We start from the raw sequence: 24634 nt of genomic DNA on the forward strand, positions 1-24634 counted from the left end.
TCACTAGCACTCCACCCCCTTGCTTCCTCCCTCCCCCTTTTTAGTTAAATCACAGCTACACATGTCATTAAAATGAGTGCAAGCTGCTTTCCAGCTCCAAATATTCCCTGCTCTGTGGTCACTTGGGTAAGTCCCTTTCCACCAACTCTGCTATTATTAATAAAAATCTGTTTATTACTTGCAGGAAAAAAAAAAAATCAACCAAAACAACAACAACAAAAAAACCACCCCTATTTCTTGGGTGGAGAAGAACAGAAGGATTATATTAAATTTGTATAAGTAAATAGGCAAATAGGAAAATGCACGAGCCTTACCTGATACCTTTTGTTGAAGTAGACCAACTGCTTATACTCACTGGAATTGTCATCATAGTTCAATACACAGGGGCACAGTATCCTGCAGGATGAGAACATCACACTGGGACCCAGCTGGTCCTTTTCCCTTTTGCTAACTGAAAAGCTGCATGGTTAAAAATCTCCTCTGAGGGGGAATTTTCTGACTGCTCAATCACAGCACATAGCCTCATCTCCAAGTATCTTCACAGCCCCAACCCTTGAACAAAAACGTGTTTATTAGGGATTTATGAACATAGGAAAAAGGCTTCATGCAAACAAAGAGCCAGCAGAGAGAAAGAAAGAGTAGCAGATAGAAGCCAGATGTCTTGACCAGAGGCCCTGTGGCACCTGTTACCCTGCTAAAGGAACTGAGGGTCACCTCTAGAAATAACAAGGCAGGAGTAGAGCTGCTTGAATTGAATTCCCACCCTTACAGTGGATAAGAGTAGGTGCTTTAGATTCAAACTGTGGCATGTGGAGGCTGGTACAGCACCAATAGATGCCCAGAGGGATGCCAGAGTCTTCATTCTTGGAGAGACTCAAAACCTTCCTGGATGCACATGATTTTTTTTCTTCTGCTGCTCCTCCTTTCTGGGTATATCTCAGTATGATTTGATAAACTCAAATAAAAACAAATGACTCACTTTAAATAACCTATAGTTTGGTCATAGTGTCAATCCTGAGAGAGCTCTTAGAGTAATACTTCCTGTAGGAATGTAGTGGATGTATATGTATGTCCCTACCTCCAAACTTGCCTGAATAGAGAGCAACAAATAAAACAACATGAATCTACTTCTACAGAACATCTATATGAAAAATAAAATTAACAAATAGCATTTTCAAAAGTATGTTATTAACACAAGCAAGATAAAATTATTGAAGATGCAATCTCTTTTTAGATTATTTACTGCTCTCACGAAAGACAGACAAGCTTTCGAGGTCAAAAAGCCTTTTCCATGGAACATGACATTTGTCATTCCACACAGGGTCTGCTGTAAACTTGGCTTGCAGTCAGTCAGACATATGTTAAATTTTATGTGCTCTTCAAATGATGGGAGGTTATATGTATTTTTGATATAATCTTATTGCCTTTGCTAACTGCCCTTGACCAATGATTAGGATCTTGAGATTTACAGTGCACATAGCCTTTGTTAAAAAGAAATGGAACTGGATATTACAAGCACCAGCACTTTAAATTTAAAACCTGTTGGTTTTTTTTTTCTATCAGCTGCCAGCATAGAGTCCCTAAATCATACTGAGAGAGCTGCATTTACGCTTCTCCTGGAAAAACATCCTATTTCATGGGACCTACCAGGTCTCTGAAACAGCCCTGTCAACAGCAGCAGGTTCCCTTGTGAGGGCAGTGATTCGATGGGATGAATTCCAGGCAGATATTTCAGGGAAGCAGCTGGGTACAGGAGACCCTGCAGTTCTTCTGTGATTCTGGCCTCCAAGGATCTCTTGTACTCTGTGCTGCCTTATAGAATCATAGAATGGCCTATGTTGAAAAGGACCTTAAAAATCACTTAATTTCAACCCCCCTGCTGTGGGCAGGGTTGCCAACCACTAGACCAGGCTGCACAGCACAAGCTTCTTGACCTAAGCAGCAGGAGGAGCAGTGGCTGCCTACACTCACAGGACAAAGCTATTCTGCACGTCTGCCTAGGAAAACAGATATTTCTTGCTTTTCCAAAATCAGGCAAGCCCTGCCAGGAGTAAGTCTAGGGGGACACGGCAGCCATAAGAGTCACCATGAGAGCTTGCTAAAGCAAAGACCTGACACACAGTGTTAGGCTAGCACTGACCCAGGAGGATTGCTCAGCCAAACAGCAACAAGTGGTATGTCTTGAGAGGCTAACTAACAGGAAAACTAATAACCTCTATAGTAACTAATAACGTCTATCAATCTCTATGATGAGATTATAGAGATCAGAAACAATGGAAGAAAGAGAGAGAGTTAAGACTGTAGAGAAGTTAATCTCTAGATTAATGTGACCAATTTAAAAACAAACAAAAAAAACCTCTCATTCTTGGTGGTAGGTGGACAGTTGGACTAGATAATCTTAGAGGTATTTTCCAACCTTTATGATCCAACGATTCTTTTTTTCTCTTCTGTCTTTGCCCACAGAATGCACAGCTGAGTTTTCAGCTCTGGCTTGAACTCCTTTGCAGAATAAGTCATTAAAATGGCAGCTCTGCTAAAAGTGGTTACAGTGGGACCCAGATACAGAGAAAGACAGAGGTATTTCTAAATGCCAGGTGGAAATTCCTGTCCAGATACATGTGCATACACAGATAAAATAGTAGAACGTTTTCCCTGTAGGAAGTTTCCAAGAAGACCTTGCAGCCTTCAGTGAACACAGTGAGAGCCATAGAAATTTTCAGACCTCATAAGAAGCCTTGGACAGGAAACATTTTCCTCTGCATACAACTCTCGTAGGCTTGTTATAGAAAGGATTGTCACCAGATTCACAAACGCCCGTGGAACCTGCCAAGAGAACAAGCAAACCCAGCCGTAGCCTGGAGCAGGGCGCATCTCCTCCCTTACATAGCCACAGCAGGCCTCAGAGAACAGCCTTCTGATTCAGACAGCTTACATTATTTATAACAGCAATGTGCAAAGTACTTTCTTAATAATTAATCCCCTCTCAGACAATACCAAATTACAGCTCCTATGTGCACTACCTATTTTTGTTTTGAATGCTAATGGACTGGGTACTTGAAAATGATGGTATCCAGAAGGTCCAAACTAGGTGTAACGGGCCCCAGCACTGCTCAAATACTGACTGACTTTTTCAGTAGTCTACCATCAACTTCATCCTCACCAACAGGATCAGAATTGATTTTAAAAACAACAAAATTGAGTTCGTTTGCAGTGTAGTAAATGAGCAAAGTACTTCATAGTCATTGAATATAATGTTTGCTCAGATTGTTATTCTTTTTACATGATTTGCTTGTAGAACATCAGCTAGAACTCAGCACATCCTTATTCGTTCTGTAAAATATTTCTGCAGCCCTTTCTGCCTCTCAGAAGGATTTTCCTATACATGAGGATCTGAAATCTCTATCAGTAACCAATGGCAGCTTCACAAACAGGACACAACCTCCATTCACACATACTAGAAAAATTTGTTTTACCTCTTTGTGAAGCATGTCCAAAGCTACTTGAATATTATAGGTGTAGTTTTCAGGAGAAAAGCGTATCTGTTGAAATAAGAGGACAGAGTTTTATTGTAGATCAGTTTATTCAAGCAGGTACAGTAGTGACTATTTGGCATCTGTCAGAGCAGCATTCATATTCTAATTCTTGGGTCACTGGTAACAGACTCCTGTGCAAACTTCCTCTGTCTCTGCTTTTTTTCTTTCCCATCACAGCTGTCTTATTTATTCACAACAAAAGAGGTAGCAGAGAGGAAGCAAATTCAGGAGGCAGTATCAGTCATCACAACATCCTCCACCTCATGCTGGTCTTGGCCACTCTTAAATGCAATGGACCAATATTAAAAGAGACCAACTCTTGTAACAGTAAGATAACTTCTGCAGCACGAAACATTAGCAACATGCTTGCTACATACTCCTTACCTCCTACAAATATTAACTGGCACATCTGAGTTCTGCACAGAAAAAAACTGTACCAGAGAAACTTAATAAGTCTCAAACTACTTTATATTTGCCACTTAGCAGCAAAAGATCTTTATTCAGTTTGAGTTGTTTGAATAATCTTACTCAATTTTCTCAATCTGACTTCTATTTCTTCACTTGTGGCCCTATTCCATAATAAAATATAGTTCACTGGGAGGAACACTTATTTCTTTCTCATTTTCAGCTTTAATTTTCCTTGATTTAATTTCATACAGAAGTTCTTTCTGAGCTTCACCTACTTTACAAAACTAGACAGCCCCAGCTCCCTTTGTTGTCTCCTAAAACAGACCTCACCAAGAATGCTACAGTTGGCATTATCTGTAGTTGTGGGACATAAAGGAAGTATCATTCTGATCTTTGGATGCCAGTCACCCACCCTTACGTGCAAACACCACATTGTTTGACATCAGGAGCAGAAGGCAGTAATGCTTAAGTTGGTTCTGATTTTATTGTCCTTCATTGTTGTGTGGCTGAAATTAATCATGCAAAAAAGTACATGCTCTGCTGTTTATAAGCAGATAAGAAAATAACATCTCTTCTCTGTGCGAGAAGTCGGAAGGTTGCATATAGTATGTATGTACTTATATTTTATACTATGATGTATTGTATATAATCACATCATCATGAGCTGGGTGTAGAACTATTGCCATAGTGTCGAAGCTGGCAAGAGAGATGCTTTAAGCATGACTGTGTACAAGGTGAAGGAAAAGGGCAAAACCTTGACATTATCTTTTATCTACAGGTAAATAGATAGCAGAAAGGCAATCTTAGTTAACAACAAAACAAAGCAGCCACAGTTATGTAATTTACAGACAATCTAAAGCTATTCCTTCGTTTATCATATCATGGTGAACAGTCTTAGTGCTGCTGCAGAGGGTGACCAAGTTCACACTGAGTGCAGCGGGTGACTTACAGGATCTTCACAGAATTTACAAAGGTCATTTCCTCCTATGAAAAGCGTTATAAGCTTCCAGTCAGACTGCATGTTTATTCTCTGTAGACAGAAAGAGACGAAATAGAAGTTATGAGGAAAGAAAGTAAAATAAAATGAAGACCAGGCAACAGACTAAACATAAATACAAAATTCTCAGGCAACCTGGCATTACCTCTAGGCGTCTTCATGACAAAAATAATTTGTAGTCACAACTATGAAGATGTACAAACAACTATGATCTAAATAAGATTTACAGTATCAGTAGTATTATGCAAAATCACTGGTTTCTGAAAGCTATTGCTTAAAAATCCATCTGCTTCATTTTTTTATTTTATTTTATTTTTTTGCAACGTCTTGTGTACACACTGACTGACTCCTCCTGCAGCTTTGGGAATACATCTCCATTGCAGAAATGATGGTATGTGTTTTACCGTGTCATAAATAATGCAGCTATCCTGCTGGAAAACCCTGGAGGGCAACATATTTCAGTACTGCACTGAGACAAACTGCAAAGAACAGAGGGGCATTATCAACTATTTAACAATTGTGGTAAAAAATTACAGTAATTTTTCCTCTGAAAGGCAAAGCAATAGCTAATGCAAGGTAATCAAGATATAGTAGACATAAACCTTCTTAGCTTTGAGAAAAGCTTCAGATATGATTAGTACCATATAGCTGACACTGTACTCAATACCTTAACACCTCAACTTCAGTGCAGAACACCACCAGGAAAAGCAGGAATAGTGCATCAACCTCAAGTGGTTTCAAAGTGTCTGACTTCAAAGGCTGAAGGTAACACATCCCAGTTGGTAAACACACCGTTCAGTAGTTTGATCTCAAAAAGTACTTATCCAAAGGAAAAACGGAGGAGAAAATTTTCCTCCTGCACTAAGCAGGTGTTTTATGAGGAGAAAAAGGAATTCTTAAATCAAAGATACATTACCTCTAATATGAGCATTCTTTCTAGTAAATTCATTACGTAAAGGACATTTGCATTCATTTGCTGTGCGATGTTTCCAAGCTGATGAATGCAGCAGAGGAGTCCTTGAAAATACTTGAGAGAATCCTTGGCAAATACTGATGTGAATAAAAACTATCCAACTTCTTTTTTGTAAGCTGGTATCCCTTCTCATTTCAGACAAAGCTGGAGTAAGATCTTGTAAAAGTAAACGCTTATGTAAACACTTGTGCACTTCTACACAAAGTGCACAAAAAAAGGAAGGTATGCAAATATTTCTGCCAATATGTATTCACCTGATTATTCATAGTAGATATGTACACAGCTATCTTGAAGGCTTCTTGGCTGCTCTCCAAATGCACAATCAGAGCACCAAAATAGTACCATGTAACCAAGGTCACTGATTGCATAGCACATATGTCAAGTTACAAATGGTAAACATTCAAAGCAGTAATGAGGTGAAAAATACGTAAATAATCCTCAGCCTAATACCCACTTTATAGATCATTAATCAAATAATTCCTAACAAAAAGTGTGGAAAGCAGAAGTCAGCTGATGACTAACTCAGAGAAGGTACTGAACTGTTTTCAATGAAAACAAGTCCTTCCCATATTCACTCTGTATGACTTGCCATACAAAGAATTTGTCCTCAACATCCAGCATCTTCACAGCTGGCAAAAACATTCACTTACAAAACAATTAAGAGCATCATAGTAAAATCCGAGCAGAGAAACCTTACAAAGAGAAATAGGTTGAGAGGGGAGGCAACTGAACTGAATTTACTGAGTTTTACTGAGTAAAAAATAATAGGAAGGTTACAATTGTTTGGATTTGAAAACAAAAACATGCCCTAGTTTCAACTGGGATAGAGTTTATTTTACTCCTAGTAGTTGGTATGGTACTTTAGATTTAGGATAAGAATAATGTTAATACAGGGATGTTTTAGTTGTTGCTCAGAGCCAGGGCCTTTCAGGCTCCTCGTGCTGCCCTACCAGCAAGATGGTGTAGGTGCACAAGGAGATGGAGGGGGATTTAGGCCAGGACAGCTGACCTAAACTGATGAAAGGAATGTCCCATACCAGATGTCCCTTACCTTTACCTTACCTCTGCTCAGTCACTGGCTGGGCCATGGGTCAGCTAGCAGTGAGAATTACATTGTACTCTCTCTCCATTTACTCTTCTTCTTGTTGATTTTTCCTTTCTACTCCCGTCACCTTTGTGTGTTTTTTCATGTCTTATTAAATTTTCCTTCTCTCAGCCCATGAGTTCTTTCACTTTTCAATTCTTTCCCTGAGTCTGCTCAACTGGGTACAGTGAGCGAATAGTCATGTGGTGTCTGGCTGCCTGCTGGGTTAAACCACAGCCGACCTATCACATACTGGTACAAATTCAGTTAAGACAAAGTTATGGATGATTCTGTACTGAACGTTACATCGTGCACTGCTGTTCCTGTAGTTTTATGTTTAGCATTTGCTGTAGTGTGTTATGCTGTTACTAAAAATAATGCCGAATTACTTCATCTTTTTTAAGATATTCATGATACATTAAACTCACGCTGTCATTCATCATTCGATCCACCAGTCTTCTGACCTGTGCAGGAACATCCCTAAAAATTAAATAAAAATAAAAAAGAAGTCTTGCACAGACAGCAAGGCAAAGAAGAAAGCTGATGAATGGGCACCTGTAACTAAAAAAATACTAGACCTCAGTTTTCACTGTAAGCAGGAGGAGAGGTCTGATTACCCAGAAAATGCTATATTTTGAGACAGTGATGGAAAAAGTAAGAAAACAGCATACAAGCACTTGATCACTTTGCAAATGCTGCATAGTTACACTTCGTAAATGATATACGTAGAAAACACACTGTGCTATCATAAACCAAATGCACTTTGCTCCTTCTCAACATCAGATAGATGCTATTAATGTACACATCACTGGAGGATCCATGCACGCATCAATGTTATCACATGGCCTCAAGCACTGATACATGTTTTATAAGAAGCGTTCCCAAGAAAAAAGGATGTTGTATGAATTTCACAGAAGATTGAGCATAGTGATTTCTAGCTAATTCCCAACTCTACCACAGACTGACCATAAGCAATCCATTTATTTTTAATCTTGATTTTTCTTCTATAGGAAATCTTGATCCTACTGACAAGAGGGCTGGAATATAACTCCGGTGCAGTGGAGATACTCACAATAGGGATATAAAGCTTTCTGATTAGTGCCTGTGAAGTGCTTTGGTTGATAGTGTTAGAGAAAGCTTTTATTTGACAGACAAGAAAAATGGTAAAGCCCTCACTACATTTCTCAGCTTTCATGCTAAAGATGGACTAAAGAAATACATTTGAGTTTGCTTACCAGCCTTATCTGCCACCCCAGGATTTACACCAAGTTTTAAAAGAAAAATCAACTTTCTGTTCAAAATAAAAGTTTTCATCTTACTCTGCCCGAGCCCCTGCAACTGCTTGGTTGAGTGCAGCATTTTCTGTAGTTTGCATTCCAGTGCCAGTGGAATATCCTATCAGGGATGGGTTGAACTCACGAAGAATGTCTGCAGAAAAAGAGAACACCATGAAACATTGCTTACTTCAGCAATAACAACTGGAGTCATAAAGATGAGATCTTATTACAAGAACACTTAAAAGCTTTAAGAGATATCTGTCAAAAATTAACCCCGAAGAAACGTGCAGGGCTGAAAGTATCTTTTTGCTTCGTAATTCAGGCTATATAACCCTATGCTCAGGCAAGAGACTCATTCTGTCTCGCTAAATGGAGATGGGTAGGAATCAAATCCTTTGGCCTCATCTCTCCAGATGCCTTAAATCCAAAGACCCTCCAGATCTTGGGTTGCAGAGCAACCTTACAAACACCACAGAACTAAAATGCTCTGATCTCCAGTGCATATAAAATCCGATCTTGTAAAATGATTCCACACCTGCCTAAAACAACTTTACCATACAGTCAAGCCAGTTACTTTAGTTTATGATCTAGTGTCTTTGATTCATCTAACCCCAACACATTTGGGATAGAATTATAACTAACAGAAGAATACAGAAACAACCAAACCGTAGAATGATAAATACATGGTTATGTCACACACAAATTACATTCCAGCTGTTAAGCAAATTCTACTCAGCACTGGACATTGAATACAAAGCGATTGGTCTTGTCATGATACAAATATTAAGTCCTCCTTCAAAAAAATTTTTGATTAATAATAAAGGGTGCTTTATCAAACGGTTCCAGATATTTATCAGATTTATGGAAAAATGCACTTACTTGCTAGTGTCGTGACCGTGCTAATGTTTTCATTTCCTCCAACACTTTAAAAAAAAATACAAGAGATGTTCTAAAATACAGTGGATTTCTTCAGGCAGTGTACTAAGTAAGAAAGCTCCTCTCATGCACTTTTTATATATGAACACAGTTCATTCCCTTCCGATTGTTAGTACCAATTCAAAGCACACCCTTTGCATGCATACCAAAGGGATCAAAAAAAATCAGAGAGACCATTATAATTGTAATTACAGTAGCAGCCCTGTACACTAACTGCTCTTCCAATCTCTCACATCTTGTGAGAGATGTTAAAACACTGCTGACAGAAATAAAAATGTTAAAAAGCTGCTATTTTACTATTGTTATCTCTGTTAAAATGTTTATTACTTCAATTTCTAGTTAACAATTCTTTTTTACCTATAACAGGTTCCAAAAGTAGATATTTCAGAGTGATAAATAGACTCAACTTCTTTTCTACTCCCCAACCTCATTCAATTGGAAGACTGCTACCAGACTGGTGACATTCATCATCTGTATGCTAGCATACTTCTTTTTTTTTTCCCCAGAAAATCAGTAGAATATTATTACAGATCAAAATATTAAAATAGGGACCTACAACACTCTAGCATCCCTTTATTTTGGTATATAATATTTTGAAGTGCTCTAGTACTTGTTTAAATCTCTATAAATCTGCAGCTTCTCAGGTGAGTAATAACTTGACGAGCAGAAAATCAACCTGCCAGGTTTGGTACTTTCAAAGTACTAAGTGAGCTCAATGACCTTTCTTCAGAATTACTTTTTGACCTGTCTATTAAAATGCTGCATATGTACAAGTCTATACTAATAACTGACGTGTTTTGCATAACATAAGTAGTACTGGGAATGGGCTGAGGAAATACTGACTGCAGATGAAAGAGCAGGAAGAAAAAGGACCTCATCCTGACTTTCTGTAGACCATTAGTTCTAAATGAGAGAAATGAATGACATAGGCTACAGTGGGAAAGAACAGACAGGCAATTGAAATAGCAGGGACAGAAATACAGAATGCCTAAGTGGTGCATTTCAACTGAGATCTGGGATTTGCAACAGCTGCAACTGTGAGAGAAGAAAGGGGTCATCTTGATGATGATGACTTTATTTCATTTGCACATGCAGGCTTAGACCAGCCACACTACATCATACTTCAGATAGTCACTGGTGTGAGTATTTTATTTATCATAACAAAACCACAACCAGTTTTATAAAAAACACAGTCAAAATCATTCTCCACAAAATCTCCACTTGTTATCTAAAAACAAGTGTATATACTTAACTTCAAGAAAATTAACTCCCTGCTATTGGTGGGAATTTTTTGTACTCACCTCCAAGAAATACCTCGGTACTGAGTCAGGACATCCAGAACATCATGGGGATTGGATGCTGCCCCATTACCTGCCTGGAAACAGAGGAGAAACAGAGATCACCTTCAAAAAATAAGAATTGCTACAATAACTAGTTCTCTGATTTATCCTAGTGAAAATAATTCAGGAGAATGTTAACAAGGCAAGCTGTATCATCTTCCCAAAATACAACAGATCTTTTTTCTCAAGAGGATCAAGGGCTGAGGGTATTTCAACTCTGCTCCAGTAAATTACCCACTTCTATCAACTTCTTGATTAGATCAAGTGAGGGAAAGGTGGTTGAGTACGTTCAAGATGTTCGTATAATTCTAAATTTGCATAAGGAATAAATAAAATAGCAATGGCCTTGAATGAATAATTCATTTTTATGTTCATTGCACTAAAACACGGTACAGTGATTTTCCATCTTCCTTCTCCCATTTTCCCCAAGAAAGAGAGTTGCAAAGATTAAATTCAGTAGTTATTACAGAAATAAGAAATACGAATTATGATATGAGCAATGAAATAGTCATCACTGATTGGAGAATCACAGCCAATCTGTGTGTAACTCTTTTATGTACCTCCAGGAGCAGTGCTAAAAGATTTTTTACACAAGTTACTTCACAGAATCACAGAATAGCCAGGGTTGGAAGAGACCTCAAGGATCATCAAGCTCCAACCCCCATACTTGATACACCTGATCATAAATTGTAATTTTTCTCAAATATTTAGTCACTTTAAATGAACATGACTTTCTAGACTTTAGTTTTATGTATTCACGTTAGCGGCAGAATCTTCTGCTTACTCTGCTTACTAATAGCTTTGAAGGACAACACCATGATTGAATAAAGAAAAGCAAGTTACAAGTCCACTCTAGCAGAGTATTTGTGCTGCTATGCAGCCCAATCTTGCAGTTACTCCTTGTTCAGCACTCTCATCGACTTTAAATGGGAACCATGCATACATTTGACTCATTATCTGCTTACCAGTCAGTCAAGGTGGAGTATTGAAACAAATATGCCTTATTGAGTCAAATGCAGTTTTCACATATCTGTATGCGCTCTCAAATTAAAATTCAGAAATGTCTTTCATTGCTTGCTTTAATGGTGGTTAACCAGCAATTTTTACTTACTGTGATTGAATCTCCCAGGGCAGCAATCACTCGAATATCTGCTGGTCTCAACTTATGAACTAATAAAAATAAAAGCAACAGGAGGGAGAAAATAAAGAAAACTTAAAATAGCGATGGTTATCAGAACTTTTGTTTAGTACAAACATGAAGTACTGCAAAGACATAATTTTAATAATCATGATGGCAACAGCTCAGAATGACAGATACCAAGTAATCCAAAAAAAAAAAAAAAGCATGGTACCTTAATTCGACATTAGCTGCACTGACAAGGGAAGCAGTAAGATACCAGTTTTACATCTGTACTCTCCAATCTGTTCTAACTGGTGGAACCTGCTGAAAGGCAGGCACAGCTCCAGTGCCAGCGCAAGGTGAAAATTTAAGGCTTGTCATAGCTTCCGAGAGACGATGAAATCCATCTAGGACAGGACTCCACATGGCTCTTTGCAATGACAACCTACGGGGTTTTCTACTGCCACTTTTTTGCACCTTCTATCTGGAAGGTGCATTTGAGTAAATTTTCACTATCTCTCAGGGAAAACTTGTGTCTTGCTATACAACTATTTATGTTGTTTCAAAGGATTTTTAAATCACAGTCAATAGAATATACTGCTTCACCCAAAAGTGCACATTTCCTAACTAAAACCAGTTCTTGTTCCTCTTCAACTATCGAATGAAGTGGATCTACAAAAAAAAAAAAAAAAAAAAAAAAAATTGCATAATTCTGTACCTGAATCTGGAACTGTATCAGAGGGACCCTGGTTGAAACAAGGAACATTTGTTCCGTAACTTCTCTCCTGGAAAAGTAGACAGTGCAACTCTTAATCAGACTCCTCGTACTTGTCATGATTAACCATTCATATCTCAGAACATTACGTCAACATACTTCCCCACATACTTTGTGCACTACTATCACCTCAGCCTTTCCCCAGGCCATGCTAAAACCAACCCTCTGAACGCAGACAGAAATTCAGACCTCTCAGAAATTGCATGTCTACAATAGCACAACATTACTTCTGCCTACTTGTAGGGCCACTTATTTCAGACTCTGTGCCATGCTTAATTCAGCTAAGCAATTTTTAATGTTTCTGTATTCTGAGCTAAGTGAGCTCACACCCTGTTGCGCTTGAACACCCCTGGAATATCCTGGCAAAGGTACAGTTTAGTGCTAAGAGGCCACAAGCCTGTCCTCTCAATGTGCAGCCCCTTCAACACAATGGTTAGACTGTAGGTGTAAAGTGAATGCTACATCCAGGCACTACCAGGACTGTGGTACCCATCCAGAATGGTGACAATACTTCCATTCTCCCAGTACCTTTGAGTTGCAGCCCACTGACAGAAACATCCCCAAGGTTTGCCATAGCAAAGGCTGACTGTATGCTAGAGTGGACCATAGCATGTTGCCCAAGGATGAGCACTTGCTCCAGGTCTCTCTAGAGCACTCCTCCAGGAAACTAACCTGTCTAAAGAAAAGGCTTTTTTTTTTTTTTAATCTCACCCTATTATTCCCTTATACTGTTTTCTTTAAACACAACACAGTTATAGTGGAGGGGATAAGAAGGAACACTATTTCTAAAATCATATTAGCAGGTAGTTTGCCCCATACAGAGGTCTACACACCATTACGAACTAGCAAAACAGTTGGAGGTACATTAAAATGAGCGGATAAACATGCATTACTATTCAAAAAACATGCAGTCTGTTTTGAGTGCAGATATAGCCTAGACATTGTATTTTGGGGCACAAAGATGAACTTTATGCTTTCCTGCTGTAACTGTTTGGGAGCATCAAATTCTGCTCAGAATCAGAGAACCATGACTAAAAAAGCATGGCTACTTATCTCTACACAGCTAATATTCAACTTACAAAACAACAACAAAAAACGAAACAAGTGTTGTTTCATCAGTTTTGCTATGGGGTGCACCACATGAAATCAGACCCACACATGCTGATTTGATCTAGTTTCCTCCACAGTAAAACTAAAGGGCCTGTGTTTTCACTATTTCCTTATCCCAGAGAACTTAACACTGATCTAGAAGTTTAAAAAACACTCTTAACGGTGAACACAAGACTTTCCCCTGGTTGAAGATATCTACCACGCGTTACACTCTACAAAATCCATCAAAAAGAAAACATGTTATTTGACTGTTTAATCAAGCACGGAAATAATGCTTGAGCTTTTTATTCAGTAACATTGTTTAATTAGGCTCCAATACAATTCCACCCACTTGTCCCACTCCCTGGAATATACTTAGTCCATACGTTGTAAACAGTTCTACCTTACCTGCAGTATTTCTTTAGTGTTTGATATCTCTTGGGAAAGTGAGTAGTTACTATTTCTGTATGTGAACAAATATGGATTTTCCTGCAGAAGCAAGAGAAGTTTGTTTAAAAAAAAAAAAAAAAAAAAAGCAAAAACAAACAAACAAACGAAACAATACTGGAAACTCAAACAGCTGATATTACATTATTCTGAACAGGATTTCCATAAGAAGAAAATATAGACGCTAATCTTTGAATGAACATTGAATGGGTGAAGTAAACCAGGTTAGACCTGAAAATTAAGACTTTGAATGCCATAGGCACAACACTACCTCTTGCCTCAAACCTAACATCAAACAAAACAGATAATTTAATTTCTTTGATGCTTTAATTGCTGTTTAGTGAAGCGTTGTGATGCCAGTAGTGTTTCATCACTATTAAATTATTGAAGTCAATGCTTAAACGCAAAGACATTCAAGAATCTGTTCTTTGAACCTCAGAAATATTCAGACCCTGAAGATACTACTGAGTTACTGAGAGCTTCACAAATGAAAATAGTTCAATCTGACAAAGACAGAATCAAATAACTGAAAAGTCAAATTATATAAAATGCATACATTCAATTTTATTGATGAAAGATACTGATAATGCTGTATTCATTATTCACAACTTAACAATTCAGATTAGATGGTTTTTAAATAAAAAATTGACAGTAAGATGACTTAATTTATCAGAAGTTCTTGTTCTCTGAGTTTCGTCTATATACAACAAAGACCGTGTCAATTAGCTTTAGGAATGCTGCACTTTTTGTAGTGCAGTATCTTAGGAAAGCATACGTTTCTAAGAACCACAGAAGATGACAATATTTGAAAACTTGGATACTCTGCAAAGAGTAAATTAAAACTCCCAGTAATAAGGAAGTACTTTTACCTGAGATGGACACTGGACCTGATGCAGTGTTGTGAAATTGTATGGTTTCTTCTGCCCAACTGGTTCCATCTGGAAAGGGACACAATACAGGACTTACACATGCGCTGTGCGGGGGCAGGATGGGAGAGCAGCAGTAACTCAGAGGCTCTAGAGCCTTGAGTTATCCATCAGGTTAATACATATTAAAAACTTGTTTTGCTTGTGAGTGATTTTATCATCACTATCATCATTAGAAGAACCTTCCACACATTAACTCTGTGTTTGGGAATGCTGGCTGCAAGGCGTGGATCTCGCACCACAGCATTTGACTACTTGTAATCGAGACGTTATTTATTAGCTCAACAACAGCAACTAAGGACATGCTCTAGAAGAGCATAGCTTCAATCATATTTGTGATTCATTCCCTCCTCTTACATAGCTTATGCTTGGCTTCAATTAAGAAGTCACTTTCACTTCCCAGTTGGGCCAGGTATGAGAAAACAAAAGGGCTGTTACCACAGTAAAAATTATGCTACTGAACCTCTTGAGAAAACTCTGCTCTGAGTCAGATTATACAGAGGGTTTGTCGAAGACCACACTGCTTTACTTCAGAAGGAGAAAATAAAAAATCCCTAATGTAAATGGAAAACTAGAAGTTGTCTGTTAGGCAATATATTTAGGTTGCATCAACCCCTTTCTTCTGTCTCGTGAACGTTACGCTTTAATGCTCCTCGTACTGCAAACTCATTTTGCAATAGTCAGAAACAGGGAATATAAAGAAAAATCATGCATCAATTCTGTGGTGGCTGTAGCTTACTCAGCTAAATACCTGCTAATGTACTCTATTTTCATAACTATTTATCTACATTTTGATACATGCTGCACAGCATCAAAAGGTGCACTCCACCTCTGCATGGAGGCTTGATAATATTTATATTTGCAGGCCTTTATTTGCCTTCCAACAAGACAGATAGGTAAGAAATTATTGTGTAACCCAAAACTCAGTACTGGCAGCACAAAGAGGTAAATATCATGAAGAATCACTTCATCTATTCATACACCTTGCTGGGAGTTAATTAAATGGCAGGCACACCCAAAGGAGTTGGTGACTGTTTTAAAATCCTCAGTGAACCTCTGCTCAGTTTGCATCAGCAATGGCAGCTGCCAGGATCTTAAGAAACAGGACTGAAGGTGCTGAGAAATAAGGCAGTAACAGGCTTAATGTCACTGATAAATGCTGGGCAGGAATATTGTATTATATTTTGATTATTCTGTCAATGAAGATAAGGTGGAGAAAAAAAAAAGAAAAAAAAGAATTAAAAAAAAACTGAAGCAGAAAAGAGAAGAGGCTTTCAGTTAGACATTCTTTCAAAGAAGGACTTGAAGAAACTAAGCTTGTGCTTTTTTTGAAAGAGGAGTAAAAGGGATGTCCATGAAATGCGGAAAATAAAGCTCAGAGAGAAGATATGGGTGGTAATTTTCCATCCCATAGGACAAAATAAAACACAGCTGTTTAAGAACGTTCCTAAAAGGATATATTCTTCCAGCACGGAATCATGCTACAGATCCCGAGACAAAAGTACAAAAGTGACATTTTTCAGGTACAAATGAATTAGAAATAAGTATTAGACATTTGCATGCTGTTGGATAATGAGAGCAAATTCCTCCAGGAGATTCATTCCAAACTGCTCAGAAACACGTCTCCCAGGAAAAATGGGCAGCTTCCATGCAGGCGATATAGGAAGCCATGCACTGAGTCTGCACTGTGGTCAGCCAGAACCAACTCTGAATCCTAACATATAGACAGGTTAGTGGACTGGTCTGCTTCGTGACTGCAGAGGTTTTTAATTCAGTGTAGAGCACTGAGAGCAGGAGAGAGACAGGTACAGCCTCATGTGGGTGCTGTTCTCATTTAAGTTCTTACCTAGTTTTGGTTTGTTTCTCTCTGAGTTGCAGGATGTTTTTTTGGGAACCTCCTCTGTTGCACACTAAACACAAGTTTGAGCTTCTTATCTAAGTTCTTTACACACATGAAAGGAGCTTTGCCCTCGGATATATTTACAGAGATAAAGTTGTAGGCATTTGACAAAATTAATCAGACTCTCTGTGGTAAACATCAAAACCATTCAAGTAAGCAAACAGCCTCTCAGCTTTTCTCACTACTTCATGTCATTCAGCTGGCGTGCATACCATTTGAATCGCACTGCTCCTACATAATAGGAATGGTACAGAAAAATACTCAGCTATGCCTAGAATACATGCTAGCTCAGTTTCTCAGTCAGACTGAAGTCCAGCACCACTACCAACTGCCACTGGACTTTCAAGGTTTTGCCCTTTGGCCAACAGGCAGCTAATCAATCCAAGAAAAAAGCTAGTATCAAGCCTCAAAACAAGCATTGCCAGCATAAGAACAGCCGGGCTGATGGCAGAAGGGAAACACACTGAGCACATTTCCTCATCACCTCCTCATTCTGCTGTTTGCTGCTCAATCATGACCATGATTTCCTATCAGTTCCTGATATGCATTGTGTGTTGTCAGTATAAACCTTTAACTTTACTGAAGAGGACAGCTAGAGTGAACCTTATCCGATAAGGTTACTTACCCAGTGCTTTTTACGCTGAAAGCATCTTTCATATCATCCCCTTTCACACAATGCCAGAACACTATCACAGGCAGATAAGGAATCTACCCAGGGAGGTGCCTTCCTGATAATCACCATTTGTGCTAAGAAAATTGCTCCTGAATGAAAGGGGAGGCAGGGAAATCAAAGGAGAAAGAAGTTATCAAGGGACACTACAGTTCCTGAGGTCTCCTTACAAACCATAAGCAATGTGTAGTTTCGGCACATCTTGATCTTCATCCAGATCATCTAGGCTCTCCCCTCTTTAGGGGATATCCCTCACACTGAGGAAATACACTGAAATATAGGAAAGTTGGTAGTTGAAAAATAGGGGAATGTGCAGAGAAAAATGAAGCAGAGAGAAAGGCTCTTTACAAGGCAGAAACTGAAAAGAAAAAAATATATCTGAAGGGGCAGAAGGAATTTGTTACTAGCTGAGCATAAGAATTTGAAAGGGCACAAAAGAGAAATCAGTGTTGGGTTAACTGAGTATATTTGCAGCAGTTATAAAACTTCAGAACAGAAGTTCTGTCCCTCTTCTTTTCTACAGGGCCTGGATCTTGAAGAAGCAGAATAGGTGTTACTGAGTGTGGCTAATACTATCAGAACTCCTTGTAAAGAACAAGCAAGATGCCCAATATTGACATTCTACATAAAGTGAAATCAGAAAAGCTGAGCAGTAAGAAGCAATAGAAAGACAAATCTACACCATAGGATATCAGGGAGATAGAAAAAAAAATTTTAAAAGATGTGAAGCCCATTAGAAGCACATGATCTCTGATAATGTTACAGCCTTGTAAGAGATAGATATAACTCAAATCTAGAGGTCACCTTCTGACTGATAAACCCTGGAAAACATAATAGATCAGACTAGATCTGTACCTAGATGGCTCAAATTCTGATAAACTTGGTTCAGTTGGCCCCAAACAAGGGGCTCAAAAATGGGCAAGCAAACAGGTAGCAGTCTGGTCCTTCTTATCAGAAATATTCATTTTCTGCACTAGTTGGAAAATTAATTCAGGATTTCATTTCAAAAAATTGAAAATGTATATGTAGTGTTAAACAGATGAAAAGGACCATTTTTCTCAGAAAATTGGATGTTCATGTGGCTTACTCCTGTCTAGGTTTAATATTTATAATGGTTAATACCTGTGGAGGTTCCACCTCTTCCTACTTTCTTACCAATCAAATTTAAGTGACAGTGGGAACTGCATGAAATAAGTGAATACTGCCACTACTGATGGGGACACTGAGACATGGACAGTCTAAATAACTCGACCCATTTTTTTAATAGGGAACTGAGACAAAATTTAATTCAGATATCAGGAATCTGACTTTCACTGTCTGCTGTGCTCATTCAATTAGTGAATCTGGTTACTTCATGAGACTAAGACAAAATGACACAGAGGCCAACATGAATCTTATCATTGCATCTGCTTTGCAATAGAAGAATCAAGATGGGAACTTTAACATCATGGTAAGGAGTGTCACAGATAACAGCAAAATGGATAACTGGATGCAGCACATTTGGTCAAGGTTAAAGCTTCAGTGCTTGATCAACTTTAAACTCTAAGCTTCACACTATCTATTTAAAGTGTCAGATGTGCACAGAAAGATATCTTTTATTGGAACAACTATTATTTCTAGCTATGTCACCAGGTTGAATAAGAGAGAGTTCCTTCCTGCAAATCCTACTTCTTTAAATGGTCAGCACCACAGCAGTATTACTACTGCCAAAAATAGCATGAAATGAAACAAGAACACATCCATTTGCATGGATTTATTTTAAGAGTGGTGCAAAACAAGTTGTTTTTTTATATCTTTAACTTTATTGGCCATTGAAGATTCCTTTTAATTAAAATAAGATCATGTGTGTACCTTATGCTGTGTCTTGTAAGAAGTTTATTAGGAAAGAAAAGCAGAATACAGAGCTTCTAATCCAGAACGAACAGCAAACTCAGCATTTTACTCAAAACTACTGCTATTAGGGCATATCTAAACATGGCATGCACTAAGCAGTAACATCCTACCCTGCTCTAGTGAGCATAAATGCAGCTGTCTGCTTTTGTTTTGTCTCACTGGAAAACAACTCCCATTCTTTTACTTGTCCCCTTCATCAATGAAATGCCAACTCCTCCAGCTGTATGAGCAAGCACCCAGTTACACATAAAAATGCTGTGTGTTACTGTCTCAAGTCTGCAGAAGGAAACAGCCTGGTACAGAATTGGACATTGTTTTAAAACTTGAGTGGGTCAACAGGCCATATTTCTTTCTAACATGCTTTCTGTTTCATCTAAAGGTAACACACTGTTTGGATTTTCTTAGCTGGGTAGAACGCCCAGCTCTAGAGGAAGCAATACGAATTCCCCAAGCCTGCCTGTCAACTTTTTACTCTGAGCAAGAGAAGCAGAATGAAGAAAAATTGACATTGTGAGTGGGATGAGTGAGCTGTAAAACCACTTCAATCTCAGGTTATGAAAAGCCTCAGTTGTTACTGTGTCAATTGCCACACAATTGAGGGTAGCAAAAGGGTTTGCCGCAGCTCTTCTACTCCTTGGCAATAGGACTACTTCAGAAACATTTCTGAAATGTTCTTGGTAGAAAGTAGCAGCCACAGGGCATTTAGGATTATTACAGAGCGGATTCTTCACACTGAAAATTAATCATGGGATGTTTCTTTCCTACATTCCTCCTCCCTGTCTTCCAGGCTACTCAAAGCCTGGCTAGTGTGGAACTGCTACGAAGTATCTGTACTAAGTCTAAACAACAAAATCTGTAGTACTGCTCACCATGTTCTTCCAGAGGCTCAAAGCCATGAAAATATAATCTTCTTCCAGAGTTTCCACTTGTGTCTTTGATGTGCTGAAGAAACCATCCCTGCTCTGAGAAATCATAGAGAGCATGACAAAACAGAGCAACAACAAAACATAAACACAACGGTGACAATATAAGAGATCAGGGAAATATGCAGATGCGATCACATGAATAATTTGGAATAAACAACACTTGCCTTAGCTAGCTTTTACAGGCTTAAAAAAAAAAAAAAAAAAAAGAAAAAAAAGAGGAAGCATGAATAATTTGTCTTAGTAGAGCATATTTACTTTTAAATGAAAGTGATTTAAGAGTTTGGAAGATTGCGTGCAGTGGCCTGTTGGTCAGGTGGCTTGATACTACAAACTGGAGGAAACAGAGAATCCAACAGAGACATAAGATGGCACTGGAGAAAATAACAGAGCAATTTACGAAGAAGAAAAGTCGTGTCATGGAAATTAAGTCTGGTATTTGTATATGGACCAGCAGTTAACAAAATAAGCCTGCCATAAGACAGCAAAGGAAGGTTTTGCAACACAGCAAACCTAAACTGCCTGGAAGACAAATTTCCTTCTCCCAGTCCATTTTGAGCAAAGGGAAGCAATGAAATTAAGACACGATCAAAGAGTTGTTACAGTGCCTGTGAACTGGACTGTTACCCACCACCAACCTAATATACCGATAGCCACCAAGTGTTTTATATCGGATTTTAATACTTTATTGAATGATCCATTATCTACAAAATCATACCTTCCCCTTCTCCAGATCTCAAGGTGTGTTCTACATGCCTAACTAACTTTGTCTTTTAGATAGGAAGGAGCCAGCTGAGCACTGTGCTCTATCTCATAAGACACACTTCACACACATTTACTCACCAGACTGAGCAAAAGGTTTGTTTCTTGGAGAGAAGGCTGAAGAACAACAGTGAAATCATCCTTTTGATCGTACCTCTTAGACTTGAGAAGTTTTTCCCAAGCATCCTAAATGGACAACCATTTAATGAGATAAGCATTATCATGTAAAGAGTGTAATACATGTGCAATTCACTGGTTCTTGAAGTGAACTTGGATTATCCCCATCCCTAATAAACCATAATAATCAAATCTGTAATTCAGAACAGAGACTGTAATTGAATGAAGCCATCCTATGCAATAGTTAGAAAATCCTTGTGGCTGTGAGAAAGATACACTGAATTGGCATTATTTTCTTTGAAAGGACAGTCATTTTAGTATTGTACTTACTTGCCTCCCCATCATTCTTAAAGAAATTCCTGCACAGCTGCCTTTGTCTTACTGAAAATTTCCCTCTTCTAACTTGGCATCAACAGCCAAGTTACTGGACAATAAACCATTTCCTTAATAGGTTATAACAAACCCTAGGTTCAAAAAGCTAGACAGTCATTAGAAACTGGAAGAGATGCTAAGGTCACTCAGACACGCAGAGAACTCATCTTCATTGTTCCTGATGTGAGAATTGGAGTCAGGATTGCTGCTGATGTAGGCAAAAAAAATAAATAAATAAAAAAGAAAAGAAAAGAACAGTTTCTAATCTTCCTCACCACTATCCCTCCCATAGCTTCTCACTTCTGTTTAATCTGGAAAATGAATAGACAGACATATCTAGCAACACCAAGCAACAAAAAATGCCTTACCTGATAGGACCACCTCAGAATGTTATAGTTTAGCATAGAGCGTTCATGAACGCAATTGCACTGATTCCCAGTTGAATTGCTGCAGAGAAGATGAAAAACAGATGTTATGAACTTCTGATAAAGTAGACAGAAAGCACAAACTATTAAGGTACTGGCAAGCATATATTGAAGCCTAAATTACTGTATACACTGACAAAACTCCATATAGATGTTTTGTTATTTTAAATGCAGAGTGATAAATATTTCCATGTCCAGAGCCTTGACCTGCTACTTTGCTTGAAAGCCTATTCAGCTGGCAAATATGCTAGACTTGGATTAGCACAGGGTTTCACAAGCCAGCAGCCTGTTCAGGCTTAAAAATGCTGCACTAGTTTTCAAACACTTTCTTTTCTATCATCACATAAGAAAATTGAACACATTCAAAACAGAAGGACTTCTGCCTCAGTTTTTGGCAAGAAGACCATCATTTAGAAATGTGAATGGAAGCTCACTGCTAAAAATTCTTAATTGTGCTAAACAGTGGCCAGACATTACCAAGTAGCTAGCTAATCTCAGTCAAATCTCTGATCTACAAGATGAGATCTCCACACTGCATATTTCTGCAGCTCACAGGAAAACTCAGACTCTCCTCCAAGGCAGCAGACAGGAACAGTATTAGATATTTGAGGTTTATTTGGTTCCAGTACAGATACACTCAGCTGAAAATTCCTAGACTGATAGGAATCTGGAAAACCTGTAGTGAGACTTGCAGGTGTAAACAGAAAGCACCAGTCAGGGTCAGACTCTCTCTCCTTTTCACAAAATTCTAGCAAAACCTGTAGTGTCAGTATTTCTGTTAAAATGCTTTTTTATTAGAGCTGGTGAGTGAAAGAAATATGAACTCAGTACCAGCATCCTATCACAGCCTAATAGACGAGTACACAGGGGCCATTTAAGAACCTCATACAATACACAGAGTTGTGCAGTTTCCTGAAAGTGGAGTTCATAAACTGTTTTTATGTTCTTCTTAGATAACTTAAGTTTCTTCTTTTGGCCAGAGCTCATCTTTTTTCTTTGAAAGCATAATCCAGAGATGAGGATGTGCTAACCAAATACTGAAGCCTTAATCTGGGAGACGATCTGAGCCTGAGGTTGAGATGAGCCCAGGAGTTTTATACTTGAGCACAAAGCATACAGACTGGTGGAACTGCTGAAACAGATAAACATAGCTTCAAGATCACATTGATAAGTAATCTTGCCAGAATTCTCCACACAATTGCTTTTGACAAAGAAAGCTTCTTCTCTGCTTATGCTTGTTGTTAAGAACATGGTTACACAGCAGCCAGATCCCCTCCTCGACTCAAAGCTTGTGAAGAACATCAGAATGAATATATTAGTACATACTGTGTCTCATGTCATAGGCATGGAAAAGATTACTAAAGTGAAACAGAGTGTAATCTCATCAGCTGTAAACTACTCTATCATAACAGTCCTTGTGCAAACTCCTACTCCCTGCTAAATTGGGACGTAAGCTACTCGCACTTTTCTTTAAAGGTACTGAGAGAGGGAGATGGCTGAAAGCATCTATGCAAGTCGTTACCATAGAGGAATTAGCAAGTTGGAAGATCTCCATTACACCACCCAAGCCCAAGCAGTAGCTTTCTTATAGCTTCATAACTGTTTTTAAAACCAGTTAATTCCTTTTGTGAATATTGTGAGCATTGGATACCTAGGAACTTGTACTTTTAAAGAACCTCTAGAGTTTTCAATTCAGGAGTTTCAGAGCAGAAGCAACTCTGACTAAAGAACAGGGGGTGAATGGACCTTACAGTTTTGTAATCATGAATGTAGTTGAGGTGGAGTTAATTTTCTTCACAGCAGCCCATAAAATCATAGAACAGTATGAGTTGGAAGGGACTTTTAAAGGTCAACTAGTCCAACTCCCCTGCAGTGAACAGGGACACATACCGCTACATCAGTTTGCTCAGAGCCCCATCCAGTCTGATCTTGAATGCCTCCAAGAATGCAGTATCCACCACCTTTCTGGGCAGCCTGTTCCAGTGCCCCACTACTCTTATCGTGAAAATCTCCCCTCTTTGAGTTTGAAACGATTTTTCCTTGTCCTATCACAACAGATCCTGCTAATGAGTCTGACTTCTTATTTCTTACAGGCCCCCTCATGTCCAGCTTGCCATCCAGCAGCATATTCCCAGTCCTTTTCAGCTGGGCTGTGTTCAATCCTTTCAGCCCCCAACTTATATGGATAGTGAGGGTTGCAGTGACCCAGGTGCAAGACCTTGCACTTGGGGTTGTTGAACCTCATGAGGTTCTCCTGAACCCACTGCTCATCCAGTCTAGGTCTATCTGGATAGAACCTTGTCCCTCAGGTGTGCTGACCACACACCTTGGTGTCACCCACAATCTTGCTGAAGGTGCACTCAATCCCACTGTTTATGTCATTTGATGAAGATATTAAACAGCATCTATCCCAGTACCGACCCATGAGAGACATCACCTTTTGCTGATTTCCATTCAGACATTCAGCCACTGACCATCACTCTCTGGATATGATCTCACAACCAGTTCCTTGTCTGTTAAGCAGTCCACCCACCTCAAGAACAACAGACATGAAATCGGTGGCTCCTCCCTGTCCACCAATGCAGCTACACCATCACAGAATGACATTAAATTGATCAGACAGAGGACTTGCCCTTGGTGAAGCCACGCTAGTTGTCTCGTAACATC

The 24634-nt window shown here is 38.8% G+C and overlaps 1 protein-coding gene across 1 annotated transcript in view; it reads right to left on the reverse strand.

Annotated features, from left to right (window-relative positions):
- Positions 1 to 24634, reverse strand: part of PLB1 (phospholipase B1) — a gene marked incomplete at both ends in the record, with an annotated part of 80588 nt that overhangs the window by 43376 nt on the left and 12578 nt on the right. Inside the window, 15 exons of the mRNA XM_079532825.1 lie at positions 315 to 396; positions 2723 to 2823; positions 3474 to 3539; positions 4891 to 4971; positions 7424 to 7475; positions 8315 to 8423; positions 9152 to 9195; positions 10510 to 10583; positions 11660 to 11718; positions 12387 to 12453; positions 13941 to 14021; positions 14849 to 14917; positions 20238 to 20330; positions 21135 to 21239; positions 21911 to 21989. Coding sequence (XP_079388951.1) covers positions 315 to 396; positions 2723 to 2823; positions 3474 to 3539; positions 4891 to 4971; positions 7424 to 7475; positions 8315 to 8423; positions 9152 to 9195; positions 10510 to 10583; positions 11660 to 11718; positions 12387 to 12453; positions 13941 to 14021; positions 14849 to 14917; positions 20238 to 20330; positions 21135 to 21239; positions 21911 to 21989 — 1162 coding nt within the window. The remainder of the gene's footprint in view (positions 1 to 314; positions 397 to 2722; positions 2824 to 3473; positions 3540 to 4890; positions 4972 to 7423; positions 7476 to 8314; positions 8424 to 9151; positions 9196 to 10509; positions 10584 to 11659; positions 11719 to 12386; positions 12454 to 13940; positions 14022 to 14848; positions 14918 to 20237; positions 20331 to 21134; positions 21240 to 21910; positions 21990 to 24634) is intronic.

Source organism: Tetrao urogallus (genome assembly GCF_951394365.1).
Source record: "Tetrao urogallus genome assembly, chromosome: 2".
In the NCBI taxonomy this organism is placed as follows: domain Eukaryota; kingdom Metazoa; phylum Chordata; class Aves; order Galliformes; family Phasianidae; genus Tetrao; species Tetrao urogallus.